Raw genomic sequence first — 16,324 nt, forward strand, 5'->3', positions numbered from 1 at the left:
CGTTTCAGCTTTAACACAGACATTTTTATAAACCCCAAAGAGCATAAACACTAAGGACAGAAGAGCTCCAAAGGGACAAAGAGTGTGTCTGTTACACTCCCCCGTGTCTTCCAGCATCACAGGCAGCCCCGGTCCCAGTATACGCCAAATAGACTCTTGCTCACTGAAAGAATAAAGAGTGACTAGAATCTTCCTTCCGCCCACCCTGTGCAGGTTCTTGGCATGCACTCCCTCACTGAGCCCTGCAGCACTGCCAAGAGACAGGTATTGTATGAGTAACGCCGTCCTCTTCTCCAACAGTTAATAAGCCCATCGGGTGGGGTGAGGCCCTACCGACACCATGCACCTCGCAAGGTAAATGTTACTTATTGCTTCCAGGACGCTGATACTGCCCATGACTTTGGAGCTTTGCCTTCTGTTGGAAACGCAGGCCGGCACCTTCTCCAGCCAGAGCCACAAAGCCAACAGTCGGTAGCACGGCACTTGCTCCTCCCCCACCTCTCAGGTTAACCTGGCCTACAGCAGACTCAATCTACAGAAGATCCTCGGGGTTCTTCCAACCAACCCCCTCAATGTTCTCCTAGACAAAAACTGAACTCAACGTGAAGGGCCAGTTCAAGACCCATTTGCACCGAACATGCCTTCAGACTCCCCCCTATGCCCAGCCCTAGGGTTTTGTCTCCCCTCTTGGAAAAGCGGGGGTGAGGGTCTTCCAGGACCGTCCTGAGCCAGAAACCTTCCCTGCAGTGCCATTGTCATTAGTGGGGGCCATGTGGCCTCTTCTCTTGGCCATTTTGTCTGATTCATGGGACTGTGCTGACAGTTGGAAGGAGGTTAATCTTGGTCTGGTGACCTTTTTCTGGTTTTGTAAGGAAAGACCTGTCACCACAACCCAAGAACTATAGCAAACTCCAACGGGGACAGTTCCTGGCCCCGGGTCAGGTGAGTGTCGTTGAGGCTGGGGAACAGCTGTACTTGGCCCCCCTTCGGTTCCTACTCATGGGAGAACCACTTGTCTCCACAGCCCACTCCCTCCTAGCCGCTGTTCTAAGGGCTGACCCGGTGCTGCACCAGGGAAGGAGGGGAGAAGGAGGAGGAGAACATGAAGGAGAGGAAAGCAGGAATGAGGAATGGAGGGGAGAGAAAAAGGGGGGGGTGGGAGGAGGAAAAGGGGGGAGTAATCCCCCAAATGACCAAGTTAACTGAATTACAGTTATATGGTGTCATTGAGGATAAAGACGTACACCAAATATCAAAGTAAACACAAGTTCTAAATACATATAGACAGTTCTCCACCGGGGTCTCCTATCTACGATTTGACTTTCACGTATGAAAAAGAAAACTGCAGAGCATTTGCGTGAGTGGAAACTAAAATGAGAAGAATACGGCATTGTACTTAGGGAAGTCTGGAGCAAATTAAGTTAATGCGAAACATGAATGCCGGACGCCGTTGGCAAGAACAACTTAGAAGGGTTTTAAAGTTTCTCCTCAAGAAGACTTTTTAAATCTTTGACACAATATAGGGCAAAGCCATAAGAACGTTTTTTTGGCTAGACTCTACTGGACCATCTGATGTAGCATTTGGGGTCATGCTGATTTTATTCTAAAATTCAGTGGTCAAGCCATCAGTTTCATCTTAAGGAAAAAAAAATCACAAGTTAAAATACTGGGTTGGACGTCATTGCTAGACAAAGCTCAGATTTCAGTGAGTCTGAGCCTTGGGCACTAGCCTCAAAACCACCCCCAAGGGAAAAATCTTAAAAAGATCACAAAAGCTGTTGGATAAAGGAAACAGCAAGAGAAGAGAGATTATCACAGACAGAATTCCTCCAGAACCTAGCAATCCAAATGGAACACAAGCTTCAAGGTGCACGCCCACACCATGCCAGGAATACGGCGGATGGTGCTTCTCCTGCAAAACTTGGAAAACAGTGGTGGTGGGCTCCTCTGGGGCTGGATGTGGTCTGGCAGGGTCCACCGAGACAGGACTTGAGGTGATCTGCTCCCCCGACCCCGCTGCTTGAATTCCAAAGCCTGAACTATACTTTCTCCCGCAAGGGCACAATATGCCTGTCCCAGGCATACGACTTTGAACCAGACAGAACCCAGCAGAGGCTGGCTACACACATTCACCTGGGAGGCCAGGGAGCACCTGCTGCTCTCCCCCCCCACCCCGCCTCCGGCTCCTTTCTGCAGCCCCTTGGCACACCTTCTCAGTTTCGTGTTTCTGTGGTGAGCTCAGAGGACTTCATTTGGCTTTGGAAGCAGAGCTCTACACCAACTGTACCAAAAATATAAATGAGAAGATATCTTCTTATTTTTTTGAAAAACCCAGACTCTATAATTTAAACAAGGAACATTGCATTATGCACAGTGGCTGATTAAAGAGTTTTCATGTCAGGGGACATCTTAGGAAAAAAAGATGCTGCAATTAAACCTCATAGGTCTTTCGAATCTCTTATAGGACTGGTCACTTTGGGGTTTTCTCGGAGAGCTGTGGATTTCAGCAACACACAGTTCCGCCAGCCTGTTTGGTTACAGCATCCTGAGTCTGCGGGGGCGGGGCCAGGGGTGGGGGGGCAGCTCTTCCCCTTACTCCACCCACGCTGTTCAGCCTGTGGACTTCACTGTGGTTCCCTGGATGTGGGGAGACTCGGGCTTGGCCAGTCAGAGCACGGCATTCCACGGCCACCGGCTGTGGTTCAGAAATGGGCACATGATTCAATCAGAACCAGGCCTGGAGGAGTGCATGCTCTTTTCCCTAGACTTGAACCTGAAGGATGGACGTCCGTTTGCTCAGGCTGCTGTAACAAAATACCACGGAGCGGCTTGAACAACAGACTTCTTGCTGTTCTAGAGGTTGGTTAGTCCAAGATCAAGGTGCCAGCAGACTTGAGGTCTCTGGGTACTGTCTTCTTGGCTTTCGGATAGCTGTCTTCCTGCTGTGCCCTCACATGGCAGAGAGAGTATATTTAAAAGCTCACTGGTGTCTCTTTTTAGAATGACACTAATCCTATCAGATCAATTACTTACCTTGATTACTTCCTTATTCCAAATACAGTCACCTTGGAGGTTAGGGCTTCAACATATGAATTTAAAGGGCACTCAATTCAGTCTATAGCAACGGATGTCTGAGAAGTGTCAGCTACCATCTTACCACCACCTGAGACCTCAAAATGAAGCCAATCTACAAAAGAACAGGCTTGCAAGATGGAGAAAAACAGACCCTGCCAACATCTTTTGAGCCCCTGGATCAACCTGTTCCTGAAACCAACACTGCCTGAACTATTCAATTACAGCCAATAAATTCTTTGTGCCTTAAGTCAGTTCAGGTTACGTTTTCTGGCACATGAAACTATAGAGTCAAAATGGACTCTTCAATCACCAAGATATTCTCATTTAAAAAGTACTCTTACAAAATAGTGCTCTTACCAAAATGTATTAGGTATCTTCCATCCTCCTGAAATGTGTTTTCGGATATAATTTCACCGCTACATCATGACCAAGAGCCATTATTATGGTATTCATTTCCTAATTCTAACAGTGACATCCTCAGTACCTCCTGAGTTGAGGAGGACTATCTGCTTCTCACCAAATGGTCCCAAGCAGTTACACTTCCTCAGTTTCATGCCTGCTTTTCTGTTTCCTCCCTTATAGTCAGTGTGTTGTCTTAGCAGTCCTCCCCACTCTTCCTTGTTTCTAATTCACTATGCGTGTGGCTTAGAAAACAACCAAACTTGGCACAATTATTAAAAAGAAAAAAAAAGACATAGGTAAGAGAGGGCCTACGGGATCTTCCTGTAGTGAAATGCATGGATTTTAGTGCAGAACTTTGAAACTGTCCTTTTTCACTTTACAGAGGCAATAGGGGTTGAGGGGTCTTACTGCCTGGTTCTCTCATTTTTGCTCCAGATACATGAGCCAGATAACCAAATTCCAACTAGATGGAGTAATACTGCTCTACAGTTCAAAGAATGAGGGCATATACTTATAAAACAGTCATTTTTAAGTGGAAAAAATGACCAGAGTTTGAGGTTTATTATAGAAATCCAGGTTTCAATGGGCAGAGTTCCTATAAGCTCCTATAAGCCAATCAGAATCATGGTACCCCTTTAAGGAAACTGTACAAATTAAACCACATAAAGGTGAGACGGAGTGTCATATAATTCGTGTATTGAAAAAACACAGCTCCTGTTTTAACTAAACTCGTGGTTCTTTTCAACTTCACTCAGGGCTGGTGAATGTCACCCTGTACCTACATGAACATGCTAGTAAGTTCTAGGGCTTTTCCGAACTCTCTTAGGTAAGAGAGCAATCATTAAGTCAAAACCCAGTTTAAGGTCAAATCTCTCGTCCTTCTTGTTGGGTTTAAGGCAGAAGAGTAAAGGCAAGACTATGGATGAAAGATGAAACGGGTGTGCATCTCAGATGAGCTCCTCATGCCCTTTGGTTCTTACTCCTGTCCGGTAGATAATGTGTAAAGCGTAAGAGAGTGGCTGGCTGCCCCCTGAACAGGTTTAGGAGGGAATTATGCAATGTAAACTGGCCCAGGTGCAACGGGGTTATCAGGAGATCGCTTCGATCTGCTGGGCAACAGTTTCCAGTGAAAGAGGAATCCTAAATTCACCCAAACACTCCATGATTTTCAGACAATAAGTATTTGAGCATCTGAAACCACAATACCAAAGAGTAGAATGAAGGAAAAGAGACCAGCTACTCAGAATCATAGACAAAATCCTCCAGGATTATTTAACATAGGTAGCTTTCAGATTTTTATAGCTACATCCACTGTAAGAAATAAATAGTATGCGGTGACCCAATAAACACACAACACACACGCATGTACACACACACATGCCAATCTACCACCTGAGCCCATTTAAAAGCTGTTTCTATGGGCTGCTATTTACCTCCATATGGGTCATACTTCCCTAATTCTTTGCATCTCATTTTTTTTTTTAAATGGGACATTCTAGGTAACATATTGTAGCAACACTAGGATTGTTCTTGGCTTGGTTGGTTTGTTGTTTAATGACGTGGCTGAAATAGATCTGCAAGGTCTGCTTCCCCCTCCAATGTCCAGCCTCTGACGTTCCCACTCAGACATTGACCCTTGTGTTTATCTTCTGGACAATTTTTTAACCTGCTTTGCCGGCGGCACCCCTGGGTCCATACGTACAACCTTTTGGCTGAACACTGTGCTTGAACCTGCTTGGCCGGTCATTTTTACCCTGTCCCATTGCATATGCACATAGCTTGGAGGTGGCTACAGCAGTTTGGAAAATTCAGCAAGGGACCACTAGTTTGGATTCGTCCTCTCTGAGGCCCCTGAGAGGGAGGAGCCTTGGGCACCACACAGTTCTAGATAACCCGCCATGACTATGCTCTCATGGAGTAACCCTCTCCTCACCTTAGGAGTTACCCTGTGTCCGAGCAGCTTATTTGGTCAACTTTTAAACCCCTTCTGCCGGTGTGGCTATGACCCTCTGATAAGGGATTTGTGTGCGGCTTGGGGATGCTTCTGAGTCTTCCCCCCATCTGACGGGACTCCTCCTGAAGAGGTGCGATCCAGCGCCCGCACACAACCTTCTCAACCTGCAGACTTAACTGTGTCATCAGAAGGGCTCTTCTTGGATGAATTTCCTCTGATTCTCTCTACTAAACTTCCCCTTGCTCTGCCGCTGTGAGTTACCAGCTTCCTTGTTACTGCTCCGCACCAAGATCTATATTGCTTTCTACAACACCCTCTGCCCCGCTCCTTTAAAATAATTCCCTCTTTATCTTTATGACCTCCCTGTCCTCCTGGCTGTTCAGAGCCCCCAGACCACCACACTTGAAAATGAGGACCCACTTTTCCTGTGACACCTCTGCTCTATGAGCAGGCACTGGGCACAGGAGTGGTTGTCTCAGTTTGCCTCGCCTAGCTTGGGACCCCTGCTCTGTGAGCCAGCTGAGGTGTGAGTGATCTGGTTCTGGTATCTTCAGCCCGCAGGACTTGGTGTAATCTCCACCATAATGGTAGGGCTGGGCAGAGAAAGAAGATAGGGTCCTCTCTGCTGAGCCTGCCTGGAATACAGCTTGTCCAACACAAGCCAGGGGGTAATGAGAAATGCCTACTTATCCCCAGGTGACACTGGAGCCCCAGAACATGAATTTAGAAGAAAGTGAACCCCCGTCTTCTTGGCTGTCCATGCCCAGGGTAGAGCTTCTAAAACACACAGTTGGGGTGGCGGGGATAACAGAGCTGGATCTTAATCAGACTTGATCTTACTGGTATTTAGATTTTCTTAAATAAATGTTTCTTCATTTGCTCTTAGGACAATTTCCAGAGATTTTAAATGATTATTAAAAATTCTTTACCAGCCAAAGTTTTGTTTTGTTGGAGAGAGAGTCCCACTGAGCTCCCTACTCAGCCATTCTCAAAGTCCTACCTCCCTCTGCTCTGTCATGAATACTTCTTTGTATTTTCCACCTGCCTTAAAATGAATTCGTTCTAGTAGTGAAGCAGTGTGGGGAAAAGGGCATTCTTAAGATATTGCATTATTTTTCACCTTTATATCCACAGACACAAAGGCACAATCTGACAGCCTTGCCCAAGGGAATGACTAGGTTGGAATATTTGTGATTCATTCTAGCAGAATGAGTCTGGCGTTGGGGATGGTAAGCAGCGGGGAAAAGAAAACCTTTGGGATACTTTCAATCACAAGCATGGCAGCTGAAGCAGAACCAACCTGGATGTCATCAGATTATGGGGAAATTAACACGACATCCTGTCCACACCTTGCCCCCAAACAGCTTACATCTACGCTATAATTGGGGGAGCGTCAACAAAACAAAGAGCCACGAGAAAATTCTTGCCTGTTACAGGAGGGGAGTGAGCTACACAGCCTGGCTTCCCAAGCATTCCCCTGCTTTTGGTGAAAAGACCTTATCTTCAACCACCTTGCCTTCTCCCACCATCAGCTCCTCTAGGCTTGGGCCCTCGCGGACGTCTGCAATGGAGGGTCTCCACTCTCTCTGCCTCCCACTGACTCCTCACACGGGGTCTCCAGCTTAAAATCGAAATGTAATCATCCTCAACTTGTGTGTGCAACTTCATGATCTGGGATATATTTCCACAGAAACTATGTCAGGAGCAAAGACGAGGTTGCCATGCAAGACCCTGGAGGCCGTTGAACAGAATTTACCTCCAGTATGATTCACATGATGTGACCATGAGCATCACCTGAAAAAGGATGTTTCCACTGGAAGCACACTGGGCATTCCAACTGCTAATCCTGAAGTTCTCTGGTTGAGGAGGAGCTTCTGTGACTCCCAGGGGCAAAGGCTGAGACAGTGAGGCAGAGGATAGAGGTCTGTGAGCGGGGTGTGCAGGGGGACCAAGAGGAAAAGGAAGCATTTTCTTTTCCATACAAGTGAGTGCTTCCCGGGCTATAAGAGCATCGCAGTCAGTGCGTCTGTAACCTGTAGGATTACGAGGCAACCAAGAAGCAGACAGGGTAAGATACTTGCCGCAAGGGACACCTAGTATGAGCCTGGAGCTTCACCACTTCAGCCTCCAGCTCTGGGAGTGGGGACGGTGGGCCCTGCCTGCATCTGCCTCCGTGGTTTTCCAGCGGCTGACCTGGGGGATGAGATTGCTAAAGACAGACTGCAGCCTCCAATGTGCTCTGGGGCTGGCAAGCTCCAAACAGCACTTTCCAGATTCTCCTGGAGCTGGGTTCTGGATGTCTGGATGCCAACTTGGTTTTGCAAATAATTAGTACTCGAACAAGATCAGAAAGCGGGGAGTAAGGAGAAGGGTGCCTTCCCACATCTACCGTGCATTCCCGCAGCTGAGCCCCATCTGGCTTCCCCGGGACCAAGCAATGGCTCTCAATGCAGCAGGACGGCAGACCTTCTGTCCTGGAGCTGGGCTACCTACCGCAATCTGGTTTAAGGCTCAGCCCCTCTATCAGGAGCCTCTTTGGAAGCCCTGCCTGGAGCCTCCCTCCAGCCCTAATAGTGGGGCTGAGCACCTAAGGACAGAGTACAAGTCCCTGTCTGTTGATAACACCCGGGGCAGGGGGGGGCAGGGGTTCAGTTACAGCCTTGAGCCCCAACTGATAATACTCTCTTCTCTTCCCTCTCCTGCTGGGGGAAGAATGCCAGTGGGCAGTGGTTGGGGAGACAGCGGAGCACTTGGGCAAACCCATTCATTCATTCACTCATTCACCCAACACTCAAGACGTTCCTCTTTTGCTCTAGGGACTGGGTCAGACACCTCCTCTTCCCACCCTCCGTCCCCTTCGGAAACTCTTGCTAGGACACAGAACACATGGTGGGGAGAAGTTTGTGGTTTCATGCTTGCTGGCCCCTCTCCCTGGCATGTCCGCCTCCTCTCCCCGTCTGCTCAGCAGCCTCCTAAACACTCAGCTACCACGTCCCTTCCGGAGTCAGGATTCGTACCTGAGCAGCTCCAGAGCCCACACGCTGACCACTGGGGAGGAGGAAGGGTAGGATAGGAAAGACAAAAGAAGGGAGGTGACATGACCCAGGTAGGGGGACAGTCACCTGCCACTCCTATCTATAAGCCAGGGGCTCACTTGCTAACCTGCAGGTTACACAGCTGTGCCAGTAAAAGTGCCTCTGCATCTCCTCAGCAGGGAGCTGACCTCACAGGATGGACGATCACTGGGCTGTGTGCTGCCACCTTAACTGACCTCAGGGTATGGACCATCACGGGGCTGTGTGCTGCACCCTTACCTTGGCAAATAGGAAATGAGTAGAAACCCAAGCGGCAGGCGTCACACCGACGGCCCTCAACCCCAGGGCGGCAAAGGCACCTTCCATAGGCATCACATATTTCGGGGAGAACGCCTTCCAAGTCACAGTCACACCCTGCAAGGAAAAGGGTTTCTCAGAGGGGGGCCTCCAGCCTCCTTCCTTTCTCAATTCCTGCCTTCCCTCGGGTTTCTGCCCTGGAAACATAAAGAGTTACCTATGGCTTCTAGACATTCTTGACCTAGAACACTACTGATGAACGGGAAATAAACAAATGTGAAGGAAAGATCAGAGATGCCATTAAGAAACATCTAGGGTAGGCACTCCTTCGCAAAGCAGCTACAATCTTTCAACACCTAGCTCTGGGGAAACACTTTGCTTTTGTTTTTTTCCAAATCTGAGCCTTGTGCAATAAAACTTCAATTTAATAGATTCCTATCTAATGACCATCTTGAATTTAACGTATTTCTACCTCCATTTTTTAGAAGAAAAGAAACCAACATAAATTCAGCCCTACTATGTGCCTGCCGTGGATTTGGGGGGCCACACTTGGGTCATCTCTCTTAACCTAGGCACAAAGCATTCCCAGCAGCCAAGCTCCTTCCGATCCCTTCAACCAACACTTGCCTCAGGACCTTTGCTCTAGCTGTTCCCTCTCCCTGTATTTCTTAGCTCAGAGTCAACTCCTAGGAAGGTCTTCTCCAACCCATCTGCACCAATAGGCTTCCTCTTTTCTTCTCTTCTTCTCTATCTTAGCTGTGCTGGTCTTTCACTTTATGTATCTTTTTAAGATTTTATTTATTTATTTTGAGAGAGAGCATGAGCAGAGGCAGAGGGAGAGAGAAAGAATCTCAAGCAGACTCCATGCTCAGTGTGAGCCCCCATGTGGGGCTTGATCCCAGGACCCTGAGATCGTGATCTGAGCTGAAATCAACAATCAGACGCTTCACTGACTGAGCCACCCAGGCTCCCCTTTCACAACACGTAAATTATTGAAATCACTTAATGGTCTCATGACTTATGCTTTGGCACCTAGAAGGAAGTGAAAGTGCTCTGGTGTGACTTCTGAGCCCAGGCCATGACAGGTTTTGTGGTTTCCATTCTCACCCTCCAGGAACTCTGAGACCACCATGTGAGTCCACAGGGAAGGGAAAGTCCTACTGTCGGTTACAGTCTGGGCACTAAAACCAACCACTGGAACTCAGGAAGATACTTGATACAGTAATGTACTTTGGCTCCAAGGCCCAAAGAATCCTGATTTACAACCACCTATAAACAAAAAAGAAAGCCTCTAGTACATAAGCATTTTTTAAGTTGTTTCTGAAATTCACCTTTCAACGTTTCTTCTTCCTACCTAGTAAATCTTCCCACACAGTCAGAACCTGGAGGCTGCCCTCACGTCTCCCTGACCCTCATCTCCCCACCCCTCATCATCAGGTCATAGGATTAGAGCTCAGCAAAGTCTCTGGAATCTTCTCCTGTTTCCAGAGTTCCAGAGCCTTCGTTCAGGGCTTCATCCTCATTGGCCTAGATTATTTTGAGAGCCTCCTTACCAGGCTGTCTGCTTCCCATACTGGTGTCAGGAGTGATCTTTCTAAACCACCAAACTTCTCATATCATTTTCAAACTTAAATTCCTCAAAGGTGACACAATGCCTCCAAGACACAGGCCAATGTCTTTGACATGCATGACATAGTAAGCCTTCAAAATCTTCTAGGCTGTTGGCTCTCATCCCCCCTAATCCTCTCTTCCCCCTGAACTTTTCCCCCTCTCCCTGAATCAGCCCCAGTGACCTTCCTGCCATCTCTGCTCCTGTCTCCATGCCTTCCCTCAGCTCTCCCTCTGGCTAGCTAACTCCCATGCTCCACAACTCACCTCCTTCTCCGGCTCTGAGGAAGCCCTCCCACAGCTCCTACCTTCCTCCTTCCCACCTGCCTCCCTCCCTCCCTTCATTCTATATGGATGCCCCTCCTGCAGGCTTCCCCAAGCTTTGAGTGCTCACTCAGCTGTAGCATTAGCTCCTGCTGTTGTAACGGTTTACCTTCCTGTGTCTTCCCCTAGGACTGGAACCTTCCAGGGAGCAAGGACTGTGCCCTGTGTGTGTACAGAGGAGGTGCTTGGGATAAGGAAGGAAGAAAACACTAAATATACTCTTGGATACCTTCAATTCTTTTTAGTAAACACCATTCCTTGAGTTCTATTTTATGGGCATCCACGCAGAGCCTTCGAACGGAGACAGCAGAATTGTCCCCCTTTTAAGCCTCATCTGACAGGTCTCCATGACAAGACTGATTGGCCCACCCTGCCAAGAAGATGACATGCCTGGGCCCAGGGAAAGACACAGCCAGGAAAGCACGTCTTAGCAGCTCTCACCCCAGTCTCTGAGTTCCCATCGTGAGCATGTCCTCCAGCCCCAACCACAGTGACCTCAAAGCTCTGGCAAAGGTAAGTAGCTAATTACAAAGTGACAGGGGACTCAAACCCTTTTCATGACATTTGTCAAGAAACCTCCCAGGCACCCATGTCTTCAGGCCACAGGGCAACTTTACATAATCATGCCCACATGGCCTCAGTCTCCTAGGGCAAATGCTCCGTTGTTTGCTGGTCCCCCATTCTTTGTTTGAACTCAGAGGCAGGTGTCTGCACTGCAGGCTGGTGTCTCTCTAGAGTGTGTTTTGCATACGCTGTCATTTTTCAAAAGGAGCCCTTGAAGATGTGTTGATGATACACTGGCTTCCTGGAAATAAATCTTAAGTGGGTATAAATGATCCCTTGGACCCAGAAAACCTTGATGATATCCAAGGTCATGAAATAAAACGAAAACATTCTGATCTGCAAAACTGCTCTGTTCTTCTGCTTCAAGTCAACCCGTCTGGAACTGACCGTATGGGGTATCCAGTAAAGTGGTTCTCAGTCTTGGCTGTGTTGGAATCTCCTGGTAAAATACAATTGCCTGGGTATAGAATCCTAAACCCAGAAATTCTGTTATAATCCCACAATCTGTAAATGATGGCCTGAGAACCAAATCCATCCTATTTTGGTAAAGAAGGTTTTACAGGTGGGGCGCCTGGGTGGCTCAGTGGGTTAAGCCTCTGCCTTCAGCTCAGGTCATGGTCTCAGGGTCCTAGGATCGAGCCCTGCATTGGGCTCTCTGCTCAGCAGGAAGCCTGATTCCCACCCCCTCTCTCTCTGCTAGCCTCTGCCTACTTGGGATCTTTCTCTGTCAAATAAATAAATAAAATCTTAAAAGAAAAAAGTTTTACAGGGACACAGCCAAGATCTTTCACATACATGTTGTCCACTGTCGCTTTCCTGGTACAACATCAAGTATTTGCAACTTCGTCTACATAATTGAAAAGTATTTACCATCTGACCATTTGGGGGAAACAATTTGCCAACCACTAAGTGGGATTTCCAGGAATGAGAACAGTGGTTCTGAACAAGAGACATGTATCAGAATCATCTGGAAAACTTGTTCAAAATGCAAGCCTGGTCTTCTTCCTAGGAAAGCTAGATTAGGATCTGGGGTGTTGCAGAGGAATTCCTACTTTGTAAAAGCAAGGCATTCTAAAACACAGCCCTGTTTAAGAACCACTGTACTAGAAAATGTGGAAACATGAAACACCAATGGGCCTTAATGAATTAAACTTCTCAGAGGTAGAGGTGTTCCCACTATTACCCAGTGTTTTGCATCTTCTGACAGTTAAGATGTTTGAGCTTTTTTTAAAGACGTATTTATGTATTTTTGAGAGAGAGAGAGCATGAGTAGGAGGAGCAGAGGGAGAGAGAATCTCAAGGAGACTCCCCGCTGAGCAGGCAGCCTGAGGTGGAGCTCGATCTCAGGACCCTGAGACCATGACCTGAGCTGAAACCAAAAAGTTTGGTTTCAACCAACTGAGCCACCCAGGTGTCCCAAGATGTTTGGGCTTCTAATGTTCACACTAGGAGTCAGACCCCAAACTGAGTGTTGTGTTTGTTTGTTTGTTTGTTTGTTTTTTAAGATTTATTTATTTATTTCAGAGAGATCACAAGTAGGCAGAGAGGCAAGTGGGGGTGGGAGGGCAGGAAGGGGTGGAAGCAGGCTCCCTGCTGAGCAGAGAGCCCGATGTGGGGCTCGTTCCCAGGACCCTGAGATTATGACCAGAGTCGAAGGCAGAGTCTTAACCCACTGAGCCACACAGGCGCCCCAAAGTGGGTGTTTTTAAAATGCAATAATAAAAGACCAAATTGAAACAATATCTGTGCATTCAAATTCCCGAACAGATCTCACTACGGTTCCTTGAAACTTCTTTTCCTTGAGGCCGTGTTCGAAGGCTTCCCTTGTATTTTTGTAACAAATGTCAGACCATCCCTTCAAGTTCAATTAAATTTCTTTTCCCCAAAGTCACCACCAGTCTGCTTGGGGATAAAAAGGAATTGAATAACAAAAGGATTACTGGAAACAGACGGTAAATGGGAGTTCTAAAACATTCTTGCGGAAGAAAACCCAAGATGTGTGGAGTAATCAAGGCTTAAAGGCTGAGTTCCACTCTAGTCAATGAACAAACATTAAGGAAGCATTAGCAGACGGCCACTGCGGACAGGACCCCACCCGCTACGGGCAGAGCGGGTACTGCCGGAAGGAGAAGCATGGTTGCCCTCCTCCAGGGACCAAGTGTCTGGTGAAGGCTTTGATAATACTCGGTGAATGATGCACAGCACCGTGGTTTGGTCCGAGGAGCTGGGGTGCATAGGGCACAAGCAGGAAAGAAATTCAGAAGGTAAGCTGGATCACATTACCTGGCTTGAGGAGTGCCCTCTGGGGTGCCCCCCAATCCTAGGACATTTCCCAAGCCCATTCTCTCTCCTGCATCCTGGGATGACGCATAACTTCCATCTCCTCAAGCCGGAGCTTCCTTCCCAACCTCACCTCCTGCCCTGACCCTGATTCTTATTTCACAGAGAAAAAAAAGGAACAGCCAGGAGAGAGGATCGCTCCGTTCCCATCCCCCGCCCGCCCACCTGCCCTCTCCCAGCCCCGCCTTGACTTATCTTCTGCAGCCTTTCCCGCCTCAACAAATGGCACCTCTTCTCCTGTTTGCTCAGAGTCTTGGAGTCACCCAGTGGCCTCTCTTCTTCTCATATCCCCCTTCCAGGCCAGCCACCCCCTGGCAGGTCCTGTTGGTTCTAGCTTCAGATCATACCCACACTCTGTCCGCTTCTTGTCGCTTCCACCAACACCTCCTGGGTCCAAGCCACCATCATCTCTCCCTTATAGCTTATCCCTATGGCTTTCCATGGCATCTCCCTGCTTCCTCTTTTCTCCTCCTGCAACTGGTTTTCAACACAGTAGCCACAGAGCGCCTCATGCGATACCATTTCTCTGTGCAAATGGTCCATGGCTCCTCTCTCATGGAGAGTAGAAGGGTAAGTCTTCGCAGGGGCCGACAGGGGCCTGCCATCTGGTCTCTGCTTTCACACTCTGGTCTCTTGTTTGTTCAGTGAACACCCCAGCATGCGTCCCAAGGACTTCACACTGGCTCTTTCCTGGCTCTGGCTGCTGCTTGTCCCCAGACACCTGCAGAGCTCACTCCTCACCCCCTCAGGTCCTTGCTTATCTCCTCAGTGAGGTCCCCCCAACAACCCTATTGAAATATGTAAACCTCACATTCCCTCCCTTCTCTCCGGGACTTAAGTTCTACACAGCACTCATGGCCAAGGCCACCGGCAGCATACCCCCTGAGCTGCTGTATTGTTGCAGAAATGGAAATCTGCAGCAGAAAAGGGCTCTCCAGAGACCATCTTCTTGTCTGGTCCCAAGTGCCCCCTCTCTGCCCACCTACACCCTGCACACACTAGGAGGAGGGGCACATGTGCTCACACACCCCTGGTACTACCTCCACCCCCCGCCCCACTGGTGAGAGGAGCATGAGATCATCAGAGAAGCAAGCGCAGTGGGTGAGGTGGGCATGGTCCAGATGGGGCACAGTCATGGGCTGTGTGCATGTGGTGTGCCCAGATGCTGGAGCAGGGGGCCTTCCTGAGTGGGTGTGTCCCTGTGTGAGCTATAGTGGGCTTACCTAGGACACTGCCCCCAGCTCCAGAATCAAACCTCAAGACCTAGAATATTCCTCGTATGCGTTAGTTTGTGTCCCCCCCCCCTTAAAAGTAGCCCCCTTGTACAGGACACAACCCTGCATATCATAATCGAACGTATTAGAGATTTCATTTGTTTAGTTTGTATATTACTTTTGTTATCATATGAGTCCCTCCACTGGAATATAACCTGTAGGAGAGCAGATTTTTCCCTGTTCTGTTCACTGGTAAGTCCCCAGCAGCCAGAATGGTGCTGGACACATAACAGGGGATCCTAAAATAGATGCACAATGATTGATGTGGTGGGCGGGGCACCCACGCCCTCTCAGCAGGCACCTCTCTTACCCAGGGGCTGCTCCCTGCACATCTCCACACTCCCTGCCCAGGGGTATCCATCTGGTTGCAGGAGCTGCTCAGCCTCCCAGCACACCGAGTCCCAGAAGCAGCCCTCCATTGGTGGCAGGTAACGGAGGTTATCCCGTCAGCTGGAATAATGCTGAGCGAGTTCTAGGCTGTCTCCTAGAGTTGTCTAGAGGGATGAAGTTCCAGGTTCTGTAGGAGGACCTAGCTTGCTAATGCATCTTCATAACAGCTCCCTTCACTCCCTGACTCATTCCCTTACTGATGTCTTCTGGGATCATCTCCAGAATCAACAGCGTGGACTCAAATCCTTTCTCGGGGTCTCTATATGTAGACCCAAACAAGGCAGTAGGCAACTGACTGCCACTGGAAGTTTCCAAGCAAGCAAGAGACATACAATTCAAGCTCTGTTTAGTCTCCTTAATCAGGGAGCATCCTGCAAAAGACAGACTGGCATAGAAAATGATGGGTGGTGAGGAACTGAGATTGGAGACACCTGCAGGGCACCTGCCAGGCTCCAGTAAGGACTACTTGAACCTAGGCAGAGTAGTGGGTATAGGAAGTAGAAAAAAAAAATACGGAGCACAAGACTTCCATTGAAGTTAAACCAAAAGAGAGAGTACTTGCCTTTTATATCTCCAGCTATGGGATCTTCAGGACTTGGAGTAGAAATGGGGAAAATGGGAATTCCTAGAAAAGCCGTTTTTAAAAAAAAATAGAGAAAGATTAAGGAGACAGTCAAGTAAAATACTAAACTGCACAAACCAGAAAGAAGCCCTTCTAACTTGATGAAAAGTACCATGCGGAGCCTAATTTAGAGACAGGTAATACTGCTGTACTGAGTATGCAGCTGAAACCAGACTGGCCAGACATTCTGATTTGTATATTAAATGAACAGAAATGGATATTTTGTGCTCACAATAGCTATGCCTCCATCTAAGCAGGGATAAGCTAGTTTTCCTTAGCATCTTTATTGGCTTTTTAAATGTAAAATTGAGAACGGTTTTTTCTTTTAATTTTTTTTAAATTTTCCCCCCTAAAATTTGGTGTATGCCATAAAATTGTGTGGGGTTTCTTTCTGTCACTAAAAAGGCAAGTGCTGTTTCTGCTTAGCTTGTATCTAATA

General features: G+C 48.0%; 1 protein-coding gene across 1 annotated transcript in view; it reads right to left on the minus strand.

The window, feature by feature from the left end:
• LAMA3 (laminin subunit alpha 3) overlaps positions 1 to 16,324 on the minus strand; it is a 263,197-nt gene that overhangs the window by 149,018 nt on the left and 97,855 nt on the right. The window contains exons 11-12 of the mRNA XM_044243267.1: positions 15,826 to 15,888; positions 8,746 to 8,880 (exon numbers count right to left, since the gene is read on the minus strand). Coding sequence (XP_044099202.1) covers positions 8,746 to 8,880; positions 15,826 to 15,888 — 198 coding nt within the window. The remainder of the gene's footprint in view (positions 1 to 8,745; positions 8,881 to 15,825; positions 15,889 to 16,324) is intronic.

Source organism: Neovison vison, chromosome 3 (genome assembly GCF_020171115.1).
Source record: "Neovison vison isolate M4711 chromosome 3, ASM_NN_V1, whole genome shotgun sequence".
Lineage (NCBI taxonomy): Eukaryota > Metazoa > Chordata > Mammalia > Carnivora > Mustelidae > Neogale > Neogale vison.